Consider the following 22476-nt stretch of genomic DNA (forward strand, 5'->3'; position numbering starts at 1 on the left):
CAGCCACTCCCATGGCAGGGAGTGGGCAGGTGGCTAGGCCTGGATAAAGGTAGGTGGGTAGATGTCCATGGTCAGCTGGAGAGGTGACAGAATGGGATGAGGGCTGATCCAGGCAGACTGAAGTCCCAGGTTTAATAACATGGCCTAACAGCTGGATTCATACCATAAGGATTCTTGCAGGCTGGACAACCCACCTCTGTCAGTGGGGCAGCACTGCCAGAGCCACTGTATTGGCATTGCTCCAGAAAGTAGGGGGTAAATATTGCTCACCCTCATTTGGACAACTCCACAGTAAGTGCCTTGTATAGATGCCCCCAGTGATAACATTACCAGAGTTTGGAATGGCATCAGTGTATTAATGGCATCAGTATTTTCATTTGCCTTGGTTTTTAAATGATCAGAATTGTTTTGAAAGAAGACACACTGAACACAAAATAAAGTAGGTGGGACCTTAAAAATGGAAATGCTGGAATGCCATTCATTAGGGCTGTGTGAAGCTTCAGTCACTGATTTGATTCAGAGGAGATTCGGCCCAATTCGGTGGCTGAATTTCCAAATCCAAATTGAATCAGGAGACCCTTTAATCTCTCCAAATCAAATTAGAACCCTCCAAATCAATTCAGAGAGATTTGAAAAGATTCAATGATTCGGACACAGACACAGCTTTAAATGTTTTTTCTACATACCTTAAAGTACGAGGCAGCTCGTGAATGCTGAGCTGGTGGGGCAGATGGAGGATCTCACAGGAATGCGGGGGTGGGGGTAGTCCCCAGCGCACTCAGCAGCAGACCTGGAAGTGGACCAGAAGCACTTCTAGTCCACTTCTGGCTCCACCGGGGAGTGTGCTGGGGGGTTCCCCTGCATCCCCCTCCCCCAGCTCGGTGATTGGTGCCTCCTGGGTCTGAGGGGGAACCCAGGTTCACCACTGAGCATGCGGGGACCCCCATGCTCCTGTGGGATGCTCCATGAGCCCCACCATCGCAGCATTCATGAGTTATGCCTGGTACCTCAAGGTATGTAGAAAAAACATTTAAAGCTGTGTCTATGGCCAAATCACTGATTCTCTGTATCAGCATTGAATCTTCAGATTCAGATTCGGCCAAATCAAATCAGGACAGTGATCCAAATCAACAAATCAAATAATTGTCCCCTATTCGGGCTGAATCCGAATTGAATATGGCCTGTTTTGCACATCCCTACCACTCGTGAGCTGAAAGATATTTTACTTATCGTTTACTTTTAAAACTTCCCATTTTTCAAAGTGCAATTATTTTCAGAAAGTTTATATTTTGAATTGAATGGTGAATTGTAGCTAATCTAAGGAAAAATGACACTAATTAATACATCTGTGTTGTATATTCTCTATCAGACTTTTCAGTATCAAACATATTCAGTTTTACAACTCAGAAGAGAGAATTTTTCTAAATGCCACTAATTCTACCTTAGTCTGTTATCTGAGAATTAAGCTACATCTCTGCTTTATACAACATCACCAACCATCACTGACATAAAATATTCTGAAGTCAGAATTTAGGTTACAATTCTGTAGATAAGGCATGAACCAGAATGAAGTAATGTTTACTTTTCCACAAATAGGATCTAGCAAAATAATAGCAGTAAAATCTTGTTTTTGTCACTAAACAAAACAGATAGGATTAGGAAGACATGGTCTAGAAGGGAAACCGATATGTAAGGGGAGCAATAATATTATGCTATTTTTTTCTGTCATCCTCAGTAGACTTCTACTTTAATTTATATTATGACTAGAAACATTAGTTTTTTTCTAACATTATTTTATATTACTGACTTATTTGTCTCCCTCATATAATATTTTTATTGAAAAACAGAAATTATTCCAGGCTTTCATTCTTGGGGACAGTTGTTTCTAAAGAAAGAAACAATGAACAAAGGATACATGCAGATGTTATACTTAGATCAGCTTAACTAGGGTTAGGTCAATCTAAATGTTGATGTGTACATATACTTGTAAAGGTTAGATTGGGCAAAAAGTGGCCAGCCTGATCTAACTTTAGTTCACCTAGGAGGTGAACTATGTAGACTGGGCAAACCTGTGCCCAATGTAACCTGAATGTGTGTACCAGAGCAGCCATGGATGATCCACCCCTCCTGGACCCACCAGCCACCTTCATGGACCTGCTAGGCCCCTACAGACACATCATCCCCCATTGGTGGACCTGCTAATCCCCTCACCCATGCCAACTTACTTAGATTGTGTTCCTGGTGTGGCTCCCACCACCAGTGAATGTGTGCACATGTGAGACCTGAGCCATGTGATTGTACATTGGGTCCCAGAAATGTCTGTGTACATGTTTGCAGAGCCCTGGGGCTAGGAAAGCCCAGCCACTTGTCTGGCTAAATTCATTCATTTTGAATGAGCTACTTAATGGGTTTAACAATTATTTTCTTCTAGAATCATTTTTAAATGGACTATTTTTTTTTAAATGTATATTACTTTAAACTGGTTTTTACCCCATGTTTTATCTCATGGCATAAGTGTGAATTTCAAACAGAAAATGTCTCTTTAGAAATATGTGTACACACAATGATCCAGACACTAAATGTTCATGACTCCTAAAAAGACGACACAAATGCAGATGACAAACATCTGATTTATTTGAAGGGATGTTTGAAATTTCAAGCCTGTGGCAGAACACTTCTAAAAACTCCACCACTGACTTAAAGTAATTGTCTTTGGGGTGCAGACAGAAGTGCAGCTCCTGCTGTAACACAGTGCTTTGCAGGAAGCGTTCTGAATTGCAACAATTTCATGGAACAAACAGAAGTTCACTGTTGGCTTGAGAGGGAGGAGAATCTAGCTGCTGGCTGCCACCCTGCAGCTGGATTTCTATAGCAATGGCCCCTGCTCTCTGCTAGGCTGCAAAGTTTTCAGAATGGGAGGGGGTAAAAAGGGAGCAGAGGAACCTTGTTCCAGGGGTACCACAGTCAGCACTGGAGGGGGGGGGAGGTGAACTGGAGCCCCCCCCACCACCTCAGAGAGGCTACAATATACTAGCAGGGACTGAAAACCCCTCAGATGAACTCCCTCTGCTCCCTTCCCCCCTCCCATTCTAAAAACAGTGACAGGCTGGCAGGCAGCACAGACAGAAGTTACAGAAGACACTCTGTTTTGAAATATCTTCATCTAATCCATCATGTAGTGAGGGGGGACATCATCCACAAACTGGTCATTCAGGTTAGGGAGTCAAAAATGGCCAGACATGATGCTCATTGTACCATGTCTTTTGTTGGCTACACAAACCAGTTTGCCTTAACCATGCTAGTCTGATGGACCATTTGCTTGGGAGGACCTCTGCCTTGACTTAAACCAGTTACATGGATTTCTGAGAAGAAAACCGTCAGTGATTTATCCAATGAGTTGAGACATTAAGCACTAAATTTTTGCCTGTGGACAAAATGTTGTTACTGAGCTGTGAACAGGAGTCAAATATGAGCGTGCAAATTTAACCATAGCCGCAATAAAGAAGCAATGTTACAAGAGTTCTCTTTCAGCCCCAAAGTGAACAATTTCTACAGTTTTCACCATGAAGGCTCTGTGGGTTTCCATTTTATCTAGGCTAAAAAACTGGAAAGAAGCATTATAAAAAGTGTATGCTCAGTTGTAGTTATTTGAAATCAGAAAACATAGGAACACTGGAGTGTAGGAGGGACTTCCTGGGTTATCAAATACAGTCTTGTGATATCACAGGTAAACATGTTGCACGAACTCTTTTGTAAATTTGTCAAGCCATCTCTTAAAGCTAACTTGGCTTTCCCCCCCAACCATTACTTTTCCTGGGATGCTGTTTCAGAACCTTGCTGTTCTGAAGGTTGGAAGGCTAGGAACCTTTTAATTTTCAGTCTGAATTTATTCAGGGCAAGTTCATACCCATTTGTTCTTGTAACAAAATAGTTGTTTAGTGTAAGCTATCTTTTACTTTCATATTTACTACCCTTGTATTTAAAGAAAGGAACTGTATCATCTACCAGCCTTTGTTTAGCTAGGCTACATAAGCCAAATTCCTTTAAACTTCTCTCATAAGACATGCTCTCTATTTTCCTGGCTGCAGACATTCTCTGAACCTGTTCCTGTTTCAATTTATCTTGCTTGAATGCAGGTAACTGGAGATATAAATAGTATTTCAGATGAAGTCTCATTAGGGCCTTGTAAAATGGCACTTATCCTTGCCTATCTCTACTGCAAATGTCTTTTCTCATACAGCCTAGGATTGTATTAACCCTTTTTATAGCCATATAACCAGGGATCTTGGTTTTCTCTGTTTAAAAATAGCAAACTCTCTGATTAAACCCCCCAAATCCATGATTAAAATGAAATGCCACTATATAGATACCTATATATATATAGATATATATAGATAGATAGATAGATAGATACATACATATAGATAGATAGATAGATACATACATACATATAGATATAGATATATATATATATATATATATATATATAGGTATCAAATGAACACAATGTTTTATTGATATATTTACAATTTTAAAGCAATTTGGAAGCTTACCAGTGCCTTAATCACTATAATAAAATACATTCTAAATACCTATACATTTTGGTATTTGATTTCAATTTTTTTATCATGGAGAATCAGAGCTCCTTCTGCCCCCTTCACTCACCAGGATGCAGGTCCAGGCCCCTCACTTCCCACCTGCATCCCCACAGCCCTCCTGCTGGCATCCCTTGCTCCCCACCCACAGCCTCCCACCTTCCAGCCCTGCCAGAGGGGACCCCCAGCTACCACGGATACAAGGCCAGGGACCCAGGTTCACAACCCCTGACCCCCACAGGGGCTTCCCACCTGGCCCTGGTTGTTGCCCATGGGAGGCGGTGGCTGCTGCAAGGGGTTAGGGATGGGGGAGTTGCCCACAGTGGGCACTCACCAGGGCTTCCAGCCAGTGGCAGAGTTACCATGAAACAAACCATGGGGTGGCATGGGGCCCCCAATGACAGAGGGCCCCAAAATCCAGGACAAATCCAACAAATGACTTAACTTAATATGCACTGCAAGTCCTGAAATGGTCCAGGCTTTCTGAATTCTGCAAACTTCTTCTGTGAACAGTGCTCTAAATGTGGTTTTTTGAAGTAGTCTAGCAAAGCATTTGCTTCATCATTTTTTTGTTGTCTCAGATGTCTTTTTTCTTGGCTGGGTCCTGAGTGGGGGGCCCTAAAAATGAAGCTGCGCACAGGGCCCCGCTAACTCTAAATCTGCCACTACTTCTAGCAGTGGCAAGGAGCTTCCCCACCCTACTCTGGGCTACTGCACCAGGTCCCACCCACTGGGCTGCGGAGGCCCTGGGGGAAGGGCAGCAGGGCAGGGAGCCCAAGTCCACAGTGAGCAGCCCACCCGTAACCTGTGGGGCGTGTGCCCTCTCACCCCCCAGAACTTTGCATAGCGGTGGGAAACCAGCCCCCCCGGCCAAGCTGCTTGCGGTTCTATCCTGCTCCATACCACGCCATGTGACCGTGCATTCTAGCCCCAGACCCCAAGCCCCACCCACCATCCAGGTTGGGCAGCAGCCCCAGCCCAACTCCTTCCCTCCTTATCAGGGCCTCAATCCTACCCCTACCCCCTGATGCAACGCTTACCTGCTGGAGCTGCTTTGCAGGCTGCCTGGTGGCCATGTGCATGTGTGAGTGCACAGATGCACATGGTATCTCTTGCCTGACCACCCTCCTCCTGCTCTCCCCAACGCTTTACAGGCTGGAACTGGGACAGCCTGCAGAGAGCTCTTTGCAAAAGTGGAAAATCCATGTTTTTCTCTGTTAAAATGAGAAATTCATGTTTTTCTCAGTTAAAAGAGAAAATCCACATTTTTTTCCATTTTTTCACAGGAATGGAAAACTCGGATCTCTGCATATATCATATGCCCACATTCTTCCCTTCCTTAGTTATTTTTGACCTCCCAGTATACAGCATAAATTCTTCTTATTATTTCCTAAGTACATGACCTTTTCACAGAGTCACAGAGTCATAGAGAAGTAGGGCTGGACGGGACCTTCAGAGGTCATCTAGTCTAAACCCCTGCCTGAGGCAGAATCACATCTATATAAAACATCCCATACAACTGCAATCTAAACTCTACATAATACTACCATCAACCCTGACACAATGGAGACCTAACACCCCATCCTGCCACAGATAACCTAGCCTACCACAGTGAACTTTACTCAATTCTATTATTTCAGTGCTCCAGCTCTTCAGTTCCTTCCTGTATGATATTTCAATCTCCCTCCATATTGAGGATTCTTCCCAATTTTGTCTCATCAGCAAATGTCCCAAGAGTTTCCCATCTTGTGCCAAGGCCATTAATGAAAATATTAAATAAGATTTATTAAATAAGACATTAAATGAGACCAATCTTGGGGCTGAAGTCAATATGAAGTGGCATCTATTTCCATGAGCTCTTCTACTCAGGGCTAAATTGTATCCCTGCTGAATACCTGTAAGGGATCTTTTCCCAGGATCCTAGCCTGTTACCTTAATCAATCATTCAGATGTCTGTGTTCCTCCATTTGTAACATTCCTCTAGCATGATACTTCTTTTTCAACATTACTCATTGCCATTTCACCTTTAGCCAGCTCCTTAACCATCATTTAATTCTTGTACTAATGCCCCTCTTTATCCATTTCTACTACAGACATTCTTGTTGGATTGTATGAAACACTTTGCTGAAGTCCAGATTGGATTTATTGGTTTTATCCTTTTTTTTTCATTCCAGTAAAAATACTAGACTAATCTACCACAATCTACTTCCGGATGTTACTGTGTTACACTTTGTCTTTCATTGTTCTTTCTTTCAGCATTTGTTCTTCCATATGATTGATGCTAAACTAAAGGGTCCACTTATTGTTCAGATCACTCTGTTATTAATAAAATATAGTTGCACTATTTGCTACTCTCCAGTCACCTAAGTTCACCCCTGACTTGACAGATTTATTTTAAAAATGCTTGATATTTGACCTGTAATTTAATGTAGCTTGTTAGTTCTATAATTCTGAATCCATGTGATCTGGGAGCTATAACTATCCCACCCTCACCACAGAGTAATCCCAGATTCTTGCCTTGGTCTCTTTTTATTTGCCCAAAGAACCATTTTTTTTAATCAATTTTAATTTCCTTTGCAAGCTCTGACTCAACTAGATATTGGCAATCCTGACATTATCCCTATGCTTCTTGATCTCTAAGATACAGACTTTTTGTTGATCAGTCTCTTTCTATTTCTTTGAGGCTTTCATCATATTATATTCTCTTTGAGACAGTTATTCATCTAGTTAACTCTGAAGTCTTTCTATACAAATCCTTTTACCTGGAATACAAATTTGAGATAATTTTTGTACCTTTGAATTAGGGAGATACTAACAATATCCTGTATTGAAGTGCCTGAACATCTTAGTTCCTTGACGTCATTAACTAGATCATTCCTGTAATCCTATGAATTAGTTCCGTTAGTTGATCAAATATTTCATTTTTACGTTTGAAATTAATGATACAGCTGTTCTTATTTATCCTTCTATTTAATTGAAATGGAATCAACTCATGATCACTTGATCCAAGATTTTTTCTACAATCATCCCTTCCATAATCTTTATCAAAATCAGCTCTAAAATATCACTACCTCTTGATCGTTAGTGAGTATATGGCAAAGAAATCTGTTGACTTTCACCTTCAGAAGTAAATCTATACTTTCATTATTTTTTCTCCAATGTATATCTGACAAATTAGAGTTTCCCCGAGTAACAATTCCCAGTATTCCCCGAGGATTCTTCTCTATTTAACATGATAGAGATTTCCATTCAAAAGCAAAACTGGTATCTAGCTAGAGTGAGCTCCAATGGTAGAAGAGAGATTACCAACTCATTATTGCTATGATCCCTTTTTCATTAGAGTTTCTAGGTCTTTTCCTAATCACTAAACATGCCAATATCTTTTGATTTCTACATATGGTAAAGCAATTCTAAAACTTAAGGATTTATTTAATTCAAACTAAATTCAGCTGGAGGGTCTGATAATATCACAGCATTTCAAAGACTACATAGAATTCCATGTACAAAGAAAACAATTGTTTTACATGAACACTCTCAGTTCAAAGAATGAAAAGCTATCATTTACCTATTCCTAGTATTCTTGTTAGGCAACTCTTTGGACTTTATTTTAAAACTCAAGTTATAGTTGTTTTCTAAGGTAGTTACTTCGGCATATAAACCCCTGCCTCCCCACCCCTGGGTACAGCAACCCCTAAGTACAGCAGAGAGATAGCCACATGTGGGCCAAACACAAGTTCAATTCTGAGGCTATTTAAAATCATTTGCAATACAAAACATTTGCTGATGTGAGACTTCAAGTCATTGCCCAAGCACTGTAAATTATGACCTACCCAATTTCCCATTTCCAGATAGACCTGTAAAGCATGGTTTAAAAGCAAAAAACAAGCATATTTTGTTATTATTCTCTCTGAGAGGGAAGTTCTGACAGAATTAATCAAACCCATGAACCCACCACTAATTCTGGATGGAACACATGTTAGGAAACAGCATCTCTACACAATTGTTTATAGCAAGAAACGGTCACAACATGATTAAAGCACAAGAACGGCAAGAGACCAATGTGGCTGCACAAGGAGCTCCTAAAATGCCTCAAATGCATAAGGAAAGCATGTAGGCAATGGAAGAATGGGCAGGTCACCAAGGAAGCATATCAGGAACCAGCAGGGACAAAATCAGAGAAAGAACAAGCTGCACCCAGCAAAGGAGATTAAGGACAAGAAGAAGTTCTATAAGTATGTTAGCCAGAAAAGAAGGACCAAGGACACTCTAGGTCCTCTGTTACCAAGCCAGGTACAAGCCCCAACAAAAGATACAAAGAAGGCAGAGCTACTCAACAGCTACCTTGCCTCAGTCTTCTTAAAAAAAATTAAACTGCATCCAGACACCTGATAAATATTATCTAGATAAGGAAGGGGACAAGCTGAAGAAGGAGATAACAAAAATCAGAGAGATTTTGTTGGGTCTGAATTAATTCAAGTCTGCAAGGCCAGATGAACTTCATCCCAAGGTCCTGAAGAAACTGACACAGGAGCCCTTGGCAATGATCTTTATGAAGTCACAGGAGATGGGCCAAGTACCAGAGGACTGGAAAAGGGCCAGTGTAGTCTCCCTGTTTAAAAAAAGGCAAAAAGGAGGACTCAGAGAACTACAGATTGGTTAACCTCACCTCAATACCCAAGAAGTTACTGGAGCATATCCTAAGTGAAGCCACTTGCAAGCATCTGGAGGAGGAAAGGCTGGTCGCAAGCAGCCAGCAGCAAACAAACCTGATCTCTTTCTTTGACAAAGTAGATACTTCAGTGGATGAAGGGAATGCTGTGGATATAGTGTATCTGAACTTCAGGAAGGCTTTTCACAAGGCCCTACACTTTCTCATAAACAAATTGGAGAAACGTGGGATAGGTAAAATTACTATAAGGTGGAGAGATAACTGGCTCAATAGCTGCAAGCAAAGGGTAATTATTAACGGGTCCATGTCAGAATGGCATGAGGTTTTGAGTGGAGTCCCACAGGGTCTGTCCTTGCTTTGGTGCTGGCCATTGTATTTATTAACGATTTGGCTGCTAGCATAGAAAGCTCCTTGAGAAAGTTTACAGATGACACAAAACTGGAGGATGTGAACACAATTCAAAAGGATCTCAACAGACTGGAAAGTTTGGCTAGAGCTAACAGGATGAAGTTCAATGCAGACAAATGCAAGGTGTTATACCTTGGAAGGAACAATAAAAAATCCAAATATAAAATGGTGATGCCTGGCTGGATGGCATCACTGTGAAAAAGGACCTGGGAGTCTTGGTAGGCCATAGACTCAATACGAGTCTGCAGTGTGATGCAGTTGTGCAAAAGCCGAATGCAGGTTTGGGTTGCATCAATAGAAGCACTATATACAAGATGAGGGAGGTGATAGTGTCTACTCACCAGAGGCTAGTACTAATCTGGAGTAATGTGTTCCACATTTTAGAAAGAATATTGAGAAGTTAGAGAGGGTTCAGAGGTGAGCAACAAAGATGATAAAGGGCTTGAAAAGCAAGTTATATGAGAGGAGATTGCAGGTGCTACGCATGTTCAGCTTATGGAAAAGGCACTTAAGAAGGGATATGATAGTAGTATTATACACTTGAAGGGTTCATAAAGAAAAGGGAAAGTACCTTTCCTATCTTGCTGCAGAGAGGAGGATGCAGACCAGTGGCTTTAACTTGCAGCAAAGTAGGTTTTAGTTTGGATATCAGGAAAAACTTCTTTACTGTTACAAAAGTGATGTGGCAAAACAGACTGCCTAAGGGAGTTGTGGATTCTCCATCACTCGAGGTGTTCAAGAAGAGGTTGGACACCCACTGGCTGGGGATTATTTAGGTGTAGCCAAGCTTATGTTCTATTCTGCGGATTTCCCATGCTTTTGGAGTTTTCTGGTTGCCCTGCCACTCCTTTCTGTTGTACGTCAGGATGTTTTCAAGACTTCTCAGAGGCATTGGGTATTGGCTACAGTCAAGGATGGGGACTTTGATGGGGGTGTGCCAATGCTTTAGCTGGTACCAAAGCTGGATGTTACTGGCTAAAGGGTTCCGCCCTTCTGCTCAGGGTCAGGCCAATTATCATATTTCGGGTCAGGAAGGAATTTTACCCGATGGTCAGATTGGTATGGACTGTGGGGGGTTTTGCCTTCCTCTGTAGTAGGGGGCATGGACCTCCACCCTGGATCCCACAAGCATATATTGACAACATTTCATAGAAGCAGGACATTGGCTGCTATGGTTCCCCTGCTTTACTTGTGGCAGGATACAGTTTTAGGTCTGTGTTGTGTCATGGTTGACAGTAGTCCTATGTAGAGTTTAGATGATGGTTTATATGGAATGGTTTGAATAGAGATGATTGTGCTTCAGGCTAGATGATTTCTGTAGACTAGATGGTCTCTGCAGGTCCCTTCCAGCCCTACTTCTCTATAATTCTATTGTATTAGAACATAGATATAAAATTTGATCTCTGGACTTCCTTTCCCTCTCTAGAATTAACCAAAAGTTGGACATGGAAAATCCATGAGCTATAGCTCCTTGAGATACCTGTAAAATCCTTCAGGCTGGCAGAGCCAAGTTTTCTATTCTACAGAAGGTGGTTCCAGCACATAACCCCTCAGATCTTACACAATCTCCTAAAAGCAAGGGGAACATAAGAAGGTACAACTGACTTTTTCACTATCATCCTTCAACAATCAGAGAGCACAGCTCCTACAGATTGCGCTCCATGAGTTTCAGTTGCTCCTGTCCCTGGATTGTTCCACCTCTAAACCCGGTCTGAGATTTTGTAGCTACTTTAGGTGAAGTACAATGAGTAAATGCATCATTTCCCTTGTTGGGATTGTACCTTGTAGTAAAGACATTATATTTCATTTTCATTAGTCTCCTTCTTTTCTTTCATCCATTGTTTTATTCCCATTAAATATATGTTAAAATATTTTCTCTTCTCCCCCACCTTTTTTGTCTTTTTTCCTTTTTGTACTTCAGTCAAATACTTTGAGATCTCTTACTCACTGTAATTACCACTATTCACCTCACAGACTTCCCCATTCTCCCTCATGCACAAATCCTACCCACTAACCATGGCCTCTGTTCCTTCCTAACCATAAACCAATATTTCCATAAACATGCTCTGGCTGTCAAAGGCACACAGTCCACTTCCAGATAAACCACAAGCATTGTACTCCCAGCCTCATCACAAATGCATTGCCTCAGCTAGATGTACACAAATGGAGGAATTATTTTCTTCTAGGAAATATGGGGGAAAAAGAAGCAAACTAAAAGGGATTTTTTCCTCTGCTGGGGGAAGTGTCATTGGGCAGGGTCCCCAGGTTGAAGTCAGTTCTGGCTTGTCTACTTCAGATAGGCTGTAGCCAGCTTAGTGCTAGGAAGCTGTTCAGTGAAGGGCAGTATTGTAGTCAAGGAGACTGAAAAATGAGAAATTTTGTATGGAAAAGAGGGAGGAAACACAGTGGTATTGAGTAGTAGATTTCCTGATTCCTGGGCAGAGAGAGAGGGGGAAAAAAGAGAGTATTAGAACCTAATGAAATGAGATAGAAGAATATTCTATACATGGAGAGTTGGCTTTTTTCCCCTTGCCCTTGCTTTTTATTTATTTTCCTGGCATCCCATAGATTCTGCAACCCTTAGCATTGAAATAGTCTGTGTATGGTAGTAATCCACCTGATATCACATTCAGCTATGAATCATATGTAACCCATCTTTTCCAAAAGGGACAAAGATGAGATCCTATAGAGCCCCTCTGCTATGGTTTTGGTGGGTTCAGAGTACAGGGAGAGCGTGGCAAAAGGGAATAATCAATCCATCTGTGCAATCACTGCACTAGTCCATAAGCAGAGGCTCCTGCTCACATGTGTAACAGGAGCCAAGGCCTCTGTCACTTTAAAAGGGAGGCCACAAGGAATGAAAGCAGCGACCCAGAGGGTTGAGGGCTGGACCAGTTCCCACAAGATAGGGGCCAAGATCCCAGGATACCCAGGTGCAAGACAGGGCTGGGGCCCAGGAGCCAAGGTCCTGGACAGTGAATCTGGGCTGAGTGGTGAAGCCAGAATAAAATGGTCAAGGCTGGGAAGGCTGAGGCCCAGACAAAGGTTTGGGGACTGGAGGTTAAAAATTTCACTAGGGACAAGGGGCCACCTCCAAACAAACAGTAAGTAACATTTGTGAGGCATGGGCATGGCTACAGGGGAAGGTGGAGACCGCAAATGTAGCCTATAAGGCTACTGGTGCTGTGATGCACTGATAGGGCCAGAGAGCCATAACTTAATGCCCTGGGGCAGGACTGGGACTAGCTAGGTACAAGAGATGCTAGCCACCAGAGGGATCAAAATATTTCCATCAAGGTGTGGCAAGAAAGGAAAATGGAAAATACCTCAAGGAGCCGGAGTGGAGGCAGGAGCCATGTGGCTACCAGGGGTGTCATGGCCACCCCCGGGGATGGTCCTGTACAGTGTGGAAGTGGAAAAGTATTCAAACATGGGGGCTTATGTAATTAAATTCAGATTTGATTCTGGCTTTGGAATAGCTGCAGTATTCTACACACAGAAAATCCTCTTCTGTCAACACAGCACAGTACAAATAATAATCAGATGTGCCTTCAGTTTACCAGCCTCTGGCTTCTTGTCAAAGCCATTTCATTTAAACAGAAGACAGTGAAGAGAAAGAGAGAGAGAGAGAGAGAGAGAGAGAGAGAGAAACAAGAACACAGTTTTGCTAGGGTTGCACATTTGAGAATTCCACATTTTTAAGTTTGTTCACTATTGATCTAGCCCTGCCTTTTTCATTTGTTCCTGCCTTCCCAAATGCTTTCATATTTCATTTGAGTGGTCATTTCTCTTCATGTTTCAGGGTGATCCACTTTCCAGATTAATCTTCATACTGTGGGGCTCTTGTGTGAAAGGTCACAGGCAGAGTTGCTTGTTTGTTTTATTAATCATTCTATTTTCAAAGACAGGAAATAGAAGGAGACAAACTTGATGGGTTAGTGAGGATGACATGACAAAGAATTTAATAAACTCTGCAGCATTTGAAATGGAAGAAGCTGAGACAGTGGTGAGAAACAATATAAATAATGCTCATGCAGAAAAACGGAATTAGGCTTACATCTACAGATGTCATAGACAAGCTGAAAAAAATACTGAAAAATAGATATAGTGCAGTTAGTAGTCCTTTCTATGGCTATGCACTCCAAACATGTATTGAGGGAGTGTAACAGGGCTGTTGGAGTTTGCCTGCAATTCCCCACTCAGAAAACAAGTGTTAAGTTTATTGCAAAAGTGTAAAGTGGGTTTTCTGACTTATTGGTTGAGCACACCACACAGACAGGAGTAACTGGGAGTTAACATTCATGCGCTAATATTTAGTGTATTAATATTTAGAAAATACAAGTCTTAATGAAAGGGGCCTTTGGAAGAGCCATGCATGAGATGAAAGTGTCATCTAGGGCAGTGCTGTCTAACTTCTCAGCAGCCTAGGGCCAAATGTCATGGGGACCAAATCTGTGTGTGTCACAGGCTTCCCGGGATGCATGTTTCTGTGCTGCCACCATGCTGTCTCCTCCACACTCCTATCTGCTGCATAAGCCTCCTGGAGCTCTTACTGCCATGCAAACTCTCTGCTTTGTGGGGCCATCTGGGTCCCAGAGCCCTGTGCTCCCTGGGACTTGCAGTCCTGTCCCCAAGGGCAGAGAGGGGAAGTGCGAATCAGAGAAGGAAGGGAAAGATGGAAGGCTCCAGGAGCAACAGCAGCTGGAGCAGTGGCAGGAACGGTGCCCAGGAGGAAGTCTGGATGCCACAGTTTGTGCCCCTTGTGGGCTGCATATGGCTAGTGAACCACCAGTTTCACAGCCCTGAACTAGGATAATGTGTTGACACTGGAAGGAGTTACCATTGCCAGGAAGTGGAGATCCATGTCCTATATTAAATGGGCATTTATAAATATTAATTTTAATTCTTTAAAAAAAAAAAAAACCTATATGGTAGTTTTTGAAAAAAAACTCACTGGAATTTTCCTTCATTAATGCAATATAGGCATTGCCAGAGCACAGTTTACCTGTACACTGTACATATTTCATTACCAGAAATAGGAAAACTGGAAGAAGGTCAAAACAAGATATACCCATGTGGTTAAGGGGCTGAAGGGATTTACATCCAAGCAAAGCATAAACAGAGTAAAATATGTTAGTCTTGACTAAATACTGATCCAGGAGGCCATGATAATCATCTATAAATACTTGAAAGGTGCAAACATCAAGAAGGAAAGGTGGATGACTGGGAATAATGGTATATCCTTCAACAAAGGGACATTTACGTTGAAAAGCAAGAAAAGTTTTTTTCACACAGAGCACAAGTAGTATATGAAATAACAATCTGAAAGAGGTAGGGAGATCCCATACTTTATACTTATGCTAGACAAAGTACTATAGGGAACAATTCTGTGCTAGCATACTAGATGCTTTAATAAGGTCTTTCTAGCTCTGATTTCTATTATTCCATTACATTATACCTGCAGCACTGTAATACCAGATATCAGATGGATGCAATGGCACAAAATATCAGTGGGATGGAACTATCCAATGACTTTTCTTACGCTGTTGCTTTACACATGAAGGAACAGCTAATTTTAAGATCGGTTATTTCAAAATAATTTACCTGTATGTATGTTTTTAGCTTCCAGGTTGTGATGTGTTCCAGGTATGGTACTACTTGGGCTTGAAATCCCCATTGGTCTAATATTCAGCAACCATAACATGTTTGTTTCAAATATGCCCACTCAGAAAAAGCAAAACAAAACACAATCTTTAAAGAGCAATTTCCATTAGATTTTTTTGGTCACTGCAGAACTGCTTTTTCTTTTCTTTTCTTTTTTTTTTTTAATGAAAAAAAGATGCTGCTGCTGCTACCAAGAATACTACAGCTTCCAAAATGATTTTTTTTTTTATCATATATGATTACTTTGCAACTGGTAAAAACAAATTAAAGAGAATGCAGCAGAAAATTAAAGGTACCTTTTTTATGGTATCCAACATGGATCGCCCTCCTTGCCAGGGTTTGGAATTCTTTCTGATACAGGTCAGGCTGGCCATGCTATGCCACTTCCGGTCCTCTAACTTCTTATGAAAAGCATTAGCCAGCAAGAGCACAGTGTCATATATGTAGAGATTTGAAATCTGTAAAGAGAGTTGAAACTCATCTTTAGATACAAAAAGATACACACTTCAGTATTCATAACTGATTTGCTGCTCCTGACTCTCAATATTCACTTGGTTTACTTGGATTTTACATTGTCAGGACACCATTAGCTTTACAACACATCTGTTTTAAAAATTCCCTTGGCTAGACTATTCTTAACAGTTACAACTGGATTTCTACTGCTGACTTCCAACCTGGGTATCAGAAAGCCCATTCAACTGTACAAATTCAATTGTAGGTTCAGTACTAGTTTCCCTCTTATTTCTAAATGCTTTCACTTTTTGGGTCTTAAGCACTAGTGAATACTGTCATGTCTGGGTGAAATGTTTGCTTTCTGTAAATAACTGGAGTTGTAAAATGTGAGAACAATGTTCTTGGTTTAAAATATTTTGCACAAATGTCCTTGTTCATTGTTGTCACATTACACGGCATGGGGTCTTAACTGCATAAGGATCAAACACTCTTTACACACCCAGACACACTCTCTTACTTACACCCATAAGTTTACACACCCTGTACAAGGAAGCATGATGAAAATCAGAAGAAAAAGTAATCTGCCTCCCCCTTTGCAGTTACCTTGGTTACATTTTTATATATTTACTTTTAAAAACAACCACTGTAGGTTCAGCCAGATGTGAATGCTAATATATAACTAAGCATGAAGGAATAAAGGAACATAATTCATAAATTCTCCTGAAACAAATAATTTAAAAATGGCCTTATTTCAGTCCCTTATCTCCCGAAATGGCAGGGGCAGGTAACCTGCTAAAAATATCACAGAGAGAAATCATGAGATCTGCCTGAGCATATGGTACCCAGCAAGCAATATGAAGTTAGAAGACATGTCCAGGGCATTTGAGAATATACAGCTACCCCTCACTTAATGTCATAGTTACGTTCTTGAAAAATGTTACTTTAAGTGAAACGATGTTAAGTGAGTCCAATTACATCACAATAGTTACCTACTAGCAGGCGGTGGCCAAACAACCTTATAAACAAACATTGCATGACTTCAAATGCATATGTTCTCTTATAGATCAACGACATGATAATGAACAACGTTAACCGGGACAATGTTAAGTGAGGAGTACCTGCAGATAGGTAGGTAGGTAGATAATCTGCCTATCAATCCTGTAAAGCTCTAAAGCCAGCAGCTATCTAGGGAAACAAAATTTCCCTAGTTATATCACAAAGGGTTCTAAAATGCTTTTAGCTTCTGAAAAGTAATTAGTAATCAGCAATGAGCTAGTTGAAGGATATCCAATTTCTAAGCAACTGGGGGACACGCACTGAATGAGCCACATTAGCAGGGCCTGGACTACACCCATCATGCCCCACCCTGCTGTACCACAGGTCCCCCTGCAGCACCATGTATTCCTCTCTCCTCCCCTTCTCCCAGGCAGCCAGCCTCACCTTAGTTCTTCCAACCATGGAGTCCCTCACCACATCATGCCTCTAAGGTGCCCTGAGTTGCAGGATCCCCCAGCACCATGGGCTGTGCCATGCTGCATCATTCCATCCCCTGGGGCAGGTAGGGAAGTCGGAGAGGAAGCCTGAAAAATCCAGTTGTTTATGGAGCTGGAAGAATATGGGGAGCAGTAGCTGGGTGGGAGCTCAGGAGCCACATGAGGCCTGTAGGCCACCAGTTGGATAGACCTGTGCTAATTCATGCTAGCCTTTGTTTTTGCTGCTACAAAGACCAATCTACTAGCCACCCCCAAAATGCCTTTACTTGCTTTGAAGAGATGTTAGCTAGCCTGTGTTGTGGTTTCTACCCAAAGATTAAAAATGAGGGGAGTCAACATTCAGAGCTGGGGGGGGGGGGCAGGGACCTAAAGCTGTGAAACAGAAAGAATGGGAAAGGATGTTATTACTTTGTTTTTAGAAAATAACTTAAGGTTAGGAAGGTCTTGGAGATAATGAGGAGATAATTCAGTTGTGGAGGAACAGGGGATTTCTAAAGAGTTTGATATGCTAGTCTAGATGTTCCATGGCCCAAAAAGCATCTGAAAATTATGACCCTTTATGCCCATTTTATTTATCTATTACATTTAATAAATATATTGCATTATATAGGTTCCAGTTTCCTTAATTCTGTATTGGATCTGAGTCTCTTCCACAATACGATATCTCCTTATACTTCATTGGAAGGCTTTTGTTTTGGACTTCCACAGAATGCAGGAAAGGTTTCCTCTGCAAAACTCCACAATGAGCTTTAGCCTACTTTTTTTCCCTTCACTAGACTTCTCCATTCCTTCTGAATCACTCTGCAATCATCTCTATTTACTCACAGAACACTTGACCCTCCCATATCAATTTTCTTCCAGCCAGGAACAGACATTACACATAAACCAGTATAAGTGACGATAAACCAGTCTAAACCTGTAACAGAACAGAAGTTCAGGGCACACAGACAGGTTTAAAAATGGTAGAATTAAGTGTGTACTCTGAATGACTTGCATTACCTACCAATCTGAAGGGCTAAATGCCCTTTCACTAAAAAAAATAAAAATAATAATAATAATAATAATAATAATAATAAAATCTGCTTAGAAATTCATCCCACAAAGCTTTTTTTCTTGGTAGAAGCAGAATAATGGGAGATAATTTCACTCTTGTAGTAATGGTAAATTTTGCAGAAACTTTGACTGAAAAGGAATAATCTCTAGAGAACAAAGACAATAAGGCCACTAATGAGACTAATTTAGTACATAAAGAACTACAGATACCAAGTCATCATTTCACAACAAAATGACATTGTTTTCAAGGTAGCTTTCATAACTTAATACCATGGGAATAGAAAACCTTTGTCACAGTTCATGCAGAGGAATGAATTTAGGAACAATTTAGCTGGGCCTATATCAAGTATTAATAGGACTCTAGTGTATAGAGTTCAGGAGCCATTAAGCAGTTTTTAGATCCTTTACCTATACTTCAATTCAGCATTTATAGGATAATCTGTCACTGGTAACACAATATTAGACTTAATTTTTGCTTCTGCATATCTGCCCTTCTCCTACTCAAGACATTTGGTACATTAATTATTTTCCTGTTATGCACCAGAGGATGACCATTTAAAGTCTGCATGCTCACTCTCTCTGTGTACACGTGTACACACACACACACACGCACGTGAGTGTTCATATACACACCTGCTCTCCCAGGTAACAAAAGCAGGATGCATAATGCACTATATTCTCAGTTGTTAAAATTCTATTTCTTTCAGATGTCCTAAAATTCAGCAGTGTTTTGCAGACATTTCTGGCCATTACAATGAACCAGCAGCTTGCAATTAGTTAATTTCTAGCGACAGACTGTGGAATCAAGATCAAAACTACAAACACTACATGTCTGATCACCAGATAAAACTTAAAGGGAAAAAAGAGCTAATATGACCAGTCTTGTTTTGTTCATTAAGAGTAATTCTCTGAATATCAATGCATCAGTCAGCTGAATTATAATAAAAATGTTTTCAGCTACTTTTATCATAATAATTGTTGACTTGAACACCACTACTTTAATTGTGTGCACTACATTCAACCCAGATGACATGCTGATTCTAAATCATAGAAAACTGACATCAAGCTTTTATCACGATCACAACAGTTGTTCAGTCTTGTAGAAGACAGTTAATATGGTTTTTAATATCTTGTAACATAAAACATAGCATTTCACTTAATTTACAAACTGTTCCCTGACTTAATTTCTCATTTTCATCCAATATTCTTAACTTTTGTTCCTTACATTCTGTGGTTACACAATATTATTGAAATGATATTTTAATAGCTCTGCACATGTTCTTAATTCTCATGTTCTTTTTCATTCATATGTTCTTCCACCCCCTCTTCCCAATAGGGTGCCATAATTTCTTATGTAGTATGGTATGAAGTGCTGTCAATCTCTCCTGTTGGCAATCTTCCAGTATATATAAAATACTTAGTCTCTTTCTGAGACAGAAAGAGAAAGAAATGAAAGACTCTGGAAGGTAGGCAGTTAGGATACTCTCCTGGAAGATGGGAATACCACAAACTGCAAGTTTGGGACCAAGTGCTGCCAGTGCTCCTGCCCCCCCTGCAGGGGATCTCTGCGGTGAGGTGCCCCAGGGCTGGCTCCACCTCCTATGGTGGCACTGCACCCTGAGTGTGCCCTTGCTGCAAGTGTCCCAGAGGTCATGTGTTTGCGTGGGCCGAAGAGTGCCCGGCCCATTACAAACTGCTGATGGCCATAGTTCCCTGGGCACACCTGCACACCTAGCATGTGACCTGAGATCTGATGGCGTAGTGGGCAAGACTGCCTTGCATCGCAACCTCCACCACCACCTGGAGGGCTACCTGTGGCTGCGCTATGTGACTCTGCCCCCTGCAGCTGAGAGGGATATCACTGCCGGCATCTATGCATTCCATGGTGTGTGAGTGTCTCCACGGCACGTGAGTCCCATGTCCACCTAGCTGAGGTGTTGGAGCACCCAAACAGTGTGAATTGGCTGAGGATCTCAGGCTCTCCCCATGGCACGATCAAGTCTGCAGTCTCCTCATGGGATTAGTTGGAGCCCTGGGAGGCAGCGTACAGCATTGGGAAGGAAGCCAGCATGGCTCCCTCAGTGGCTCACTGGGCCTCCAAGTGGCAGTTCTGGTGCTGCCAGGCCTGGACAGATGCCTGCAGCACCAGAGCAGGGGCACAGCATGGGACTATCAGGTGATGTGGTGAGGTGGTGCCAGACAGCAGCTGCAGGGTCAGGGCAGGCTGCTGTGAGCCACCTGCCAGGTGGCCAGAAGCTGGCTGCAACTGGGCCTAGGTGCTGCCAAACCTGGCAGGTGCCTGCAGCCCCCTGAAGAGCTGGATGACACAACCCTGGCAGCTGCCTAGCACTGCGGTGCAAGGGAGCAGCACTAGGGTGCAAGCAGGCTGCTGCAGCAGCCGTGCGGCTTGTGCTGGGGGACACAGTGGCTAGCTGTGGCCACAGACTGTCAGCATGTGCCCCTGGGCCTCAGAGTCGCCACAGGTTTTTAAGGGCCTGGGGCTGGCATAGAGCCGGCCCAGTCCTGGGGCAGGAGAAGCTCCTAGCCCAGGGCCCTGGGGCTGGACCCCTAGTGGAGGGGCTGACTGGGAGCAAATTTGCTCCTGGTCAGCATCTACACATTCTCTACTGCATAGTTACTAATCGTGAGTAAATTTCCTGCTTGCATTTTCAGGAAGCAGATTTACTTGCTATTAGAGAAGTTTACTGTATATATAGTAAGCATCTGCACATGTAGACGTGGATGCTTACTGAGCAGTTAACTGCTCTACTGCACAGAAAAGCATCTTGTATAGATGTGCCCACTGATCATATAAACCATATACAAAAATGTGAGGCAGAACACTTCAACCTCCCTGGACACTCCAATGCTGACTTCAGGATTGCTGTTCTCAAGCCAAAAAAAAAAAAAAAAAAAAAGTAAAAACAGTTTGAATGGGACATTGCAAAACAAGAAATCATCTATGTTTCACCCATAGGCTATAATGGGAAGTATGAAACTGCCTATAATTTTGTCATTTCTTGGCAGATTGGATGAAAACAGCTGGGGTGGTGTCGCCTTCTGAGGGCATGAAGCCTGACAAGTTTCAAGGAGAAAGGTGTAGGGGTTTCTGGGAAACTGCACTGCAAGCTGCTAACAAGCAAAACTTGTGACATGGGTAATGCTGTGCATGTGTTAAGATGCAGCTGTTTTTCCATCCCTCCCCCAGAGCACTGGGATTGGAAGGGACCTCAGGGAAGGATCAGTCACTGGCCAGTTACAAATGTCAGTATTACAGCAGTCCTTCCTCCTCCCTCTCCTTAGTTTCTGTTTCCCTGCAAGCAAGCCCAACTTTGAAACTTGAAATGTTCCAAAACTTCTGAAACATTTTCACTGCCCTCATTTCATTTTCAGGCTGTTTTGAAGCCTTTCGTTTCATTTTAATTTCGCTGTTCTGAGCTCAAAATGAGTCAAAACAGTGACATTTCTCACAGCCCTAATTACACACACACACACACACACACACACACACACAAATAAAATAGAAGCCTTAGTCCATCCATTTGCCTGTCTGTAATGCTCTGGGCCAACAGCACATATGCCGCCAAAAGAGCAGGCAGTGATTGGCTGACCTGGGTGGCCATGGGCACAACTTTGAGCCGGGGCTGAGGGGAGGAGACAGAAGCAGTCAGGAGCGAGGGAGCTACAGAGCCGCCCCCGCCCCCACACAACAGCTGGTAGGGAGAGGAGTGGGGAGGGGAGCAGGGGGTTGCAGTAGCCCACTGCTGCCACCACCAGGGGAAGGGCCATGGAGGGCGGGTAGTGGGGCTAGGGCTACATCAGGCTGCTCCTGGCAGGGGCAAGCTCTGATCAGGCCGGCCCAGGTCATGGGGTAATCGGAGTTCCAGGGGTGTGGGAGGGCAGCTCCCGCCACTGTGCGCACTGTGAGGGAGCCTGGGGGAGGGGTGACACATAACCCACCTTGGCTCCCTGACACCATACCCCTTAATAACCCACTGGGCTCTTATTGCCCCATGCTCTGGCCCAGCCCAGCTAGGGCCCCAATCACAGTGAATGGAGCCCCAGCCAGGCTGGGTCGTGGGACAATTGGAGCCCAGCAGCTCCTCCAGAGCTGTGGTGCCAGGGACCCAATGGGGGGGGG

At 42.5% G+C, this 22476-nt stretch overlaps 1 protein-coding gene across 1 annotated transcript in view; it reads right to left on the reverse strand.

Moving 5' to 3' along the window:
* The window catches only part of GRID2 (glutamate ionotropic receptor delta type subunit 2), a 1378694-nt gene that overhangs the window by 429051 nt on the left and 927167 nt on the right, over positions 1-22476 (reverse strand). Inside the window, exon 7 of the mRNA XM_025199482.1 lies at positions 15633-15794. Coding sequence (XP_025055267.1) covers positions 15633-15794 — 162 coding nt within the window. The remainder of the gene's footprint in view (positions 1-15632; positions 15795-22476) is intronic.

The sequence above is a fragment of the Alligator sinensis genome, unplaced genomic scaffold, assembly GCF_000455745.1.
Source record: "Alligator sinensis unplaced genomic scaffold, ASM45574v1 scaffold194_1, whole genome shotgun sequence".
Classification (NCBI taxonomy): Eukaryota; Metazoa; Chordata; order Crocodylia; family Alligatoridae; genus Alligator; species Alligator sinensis.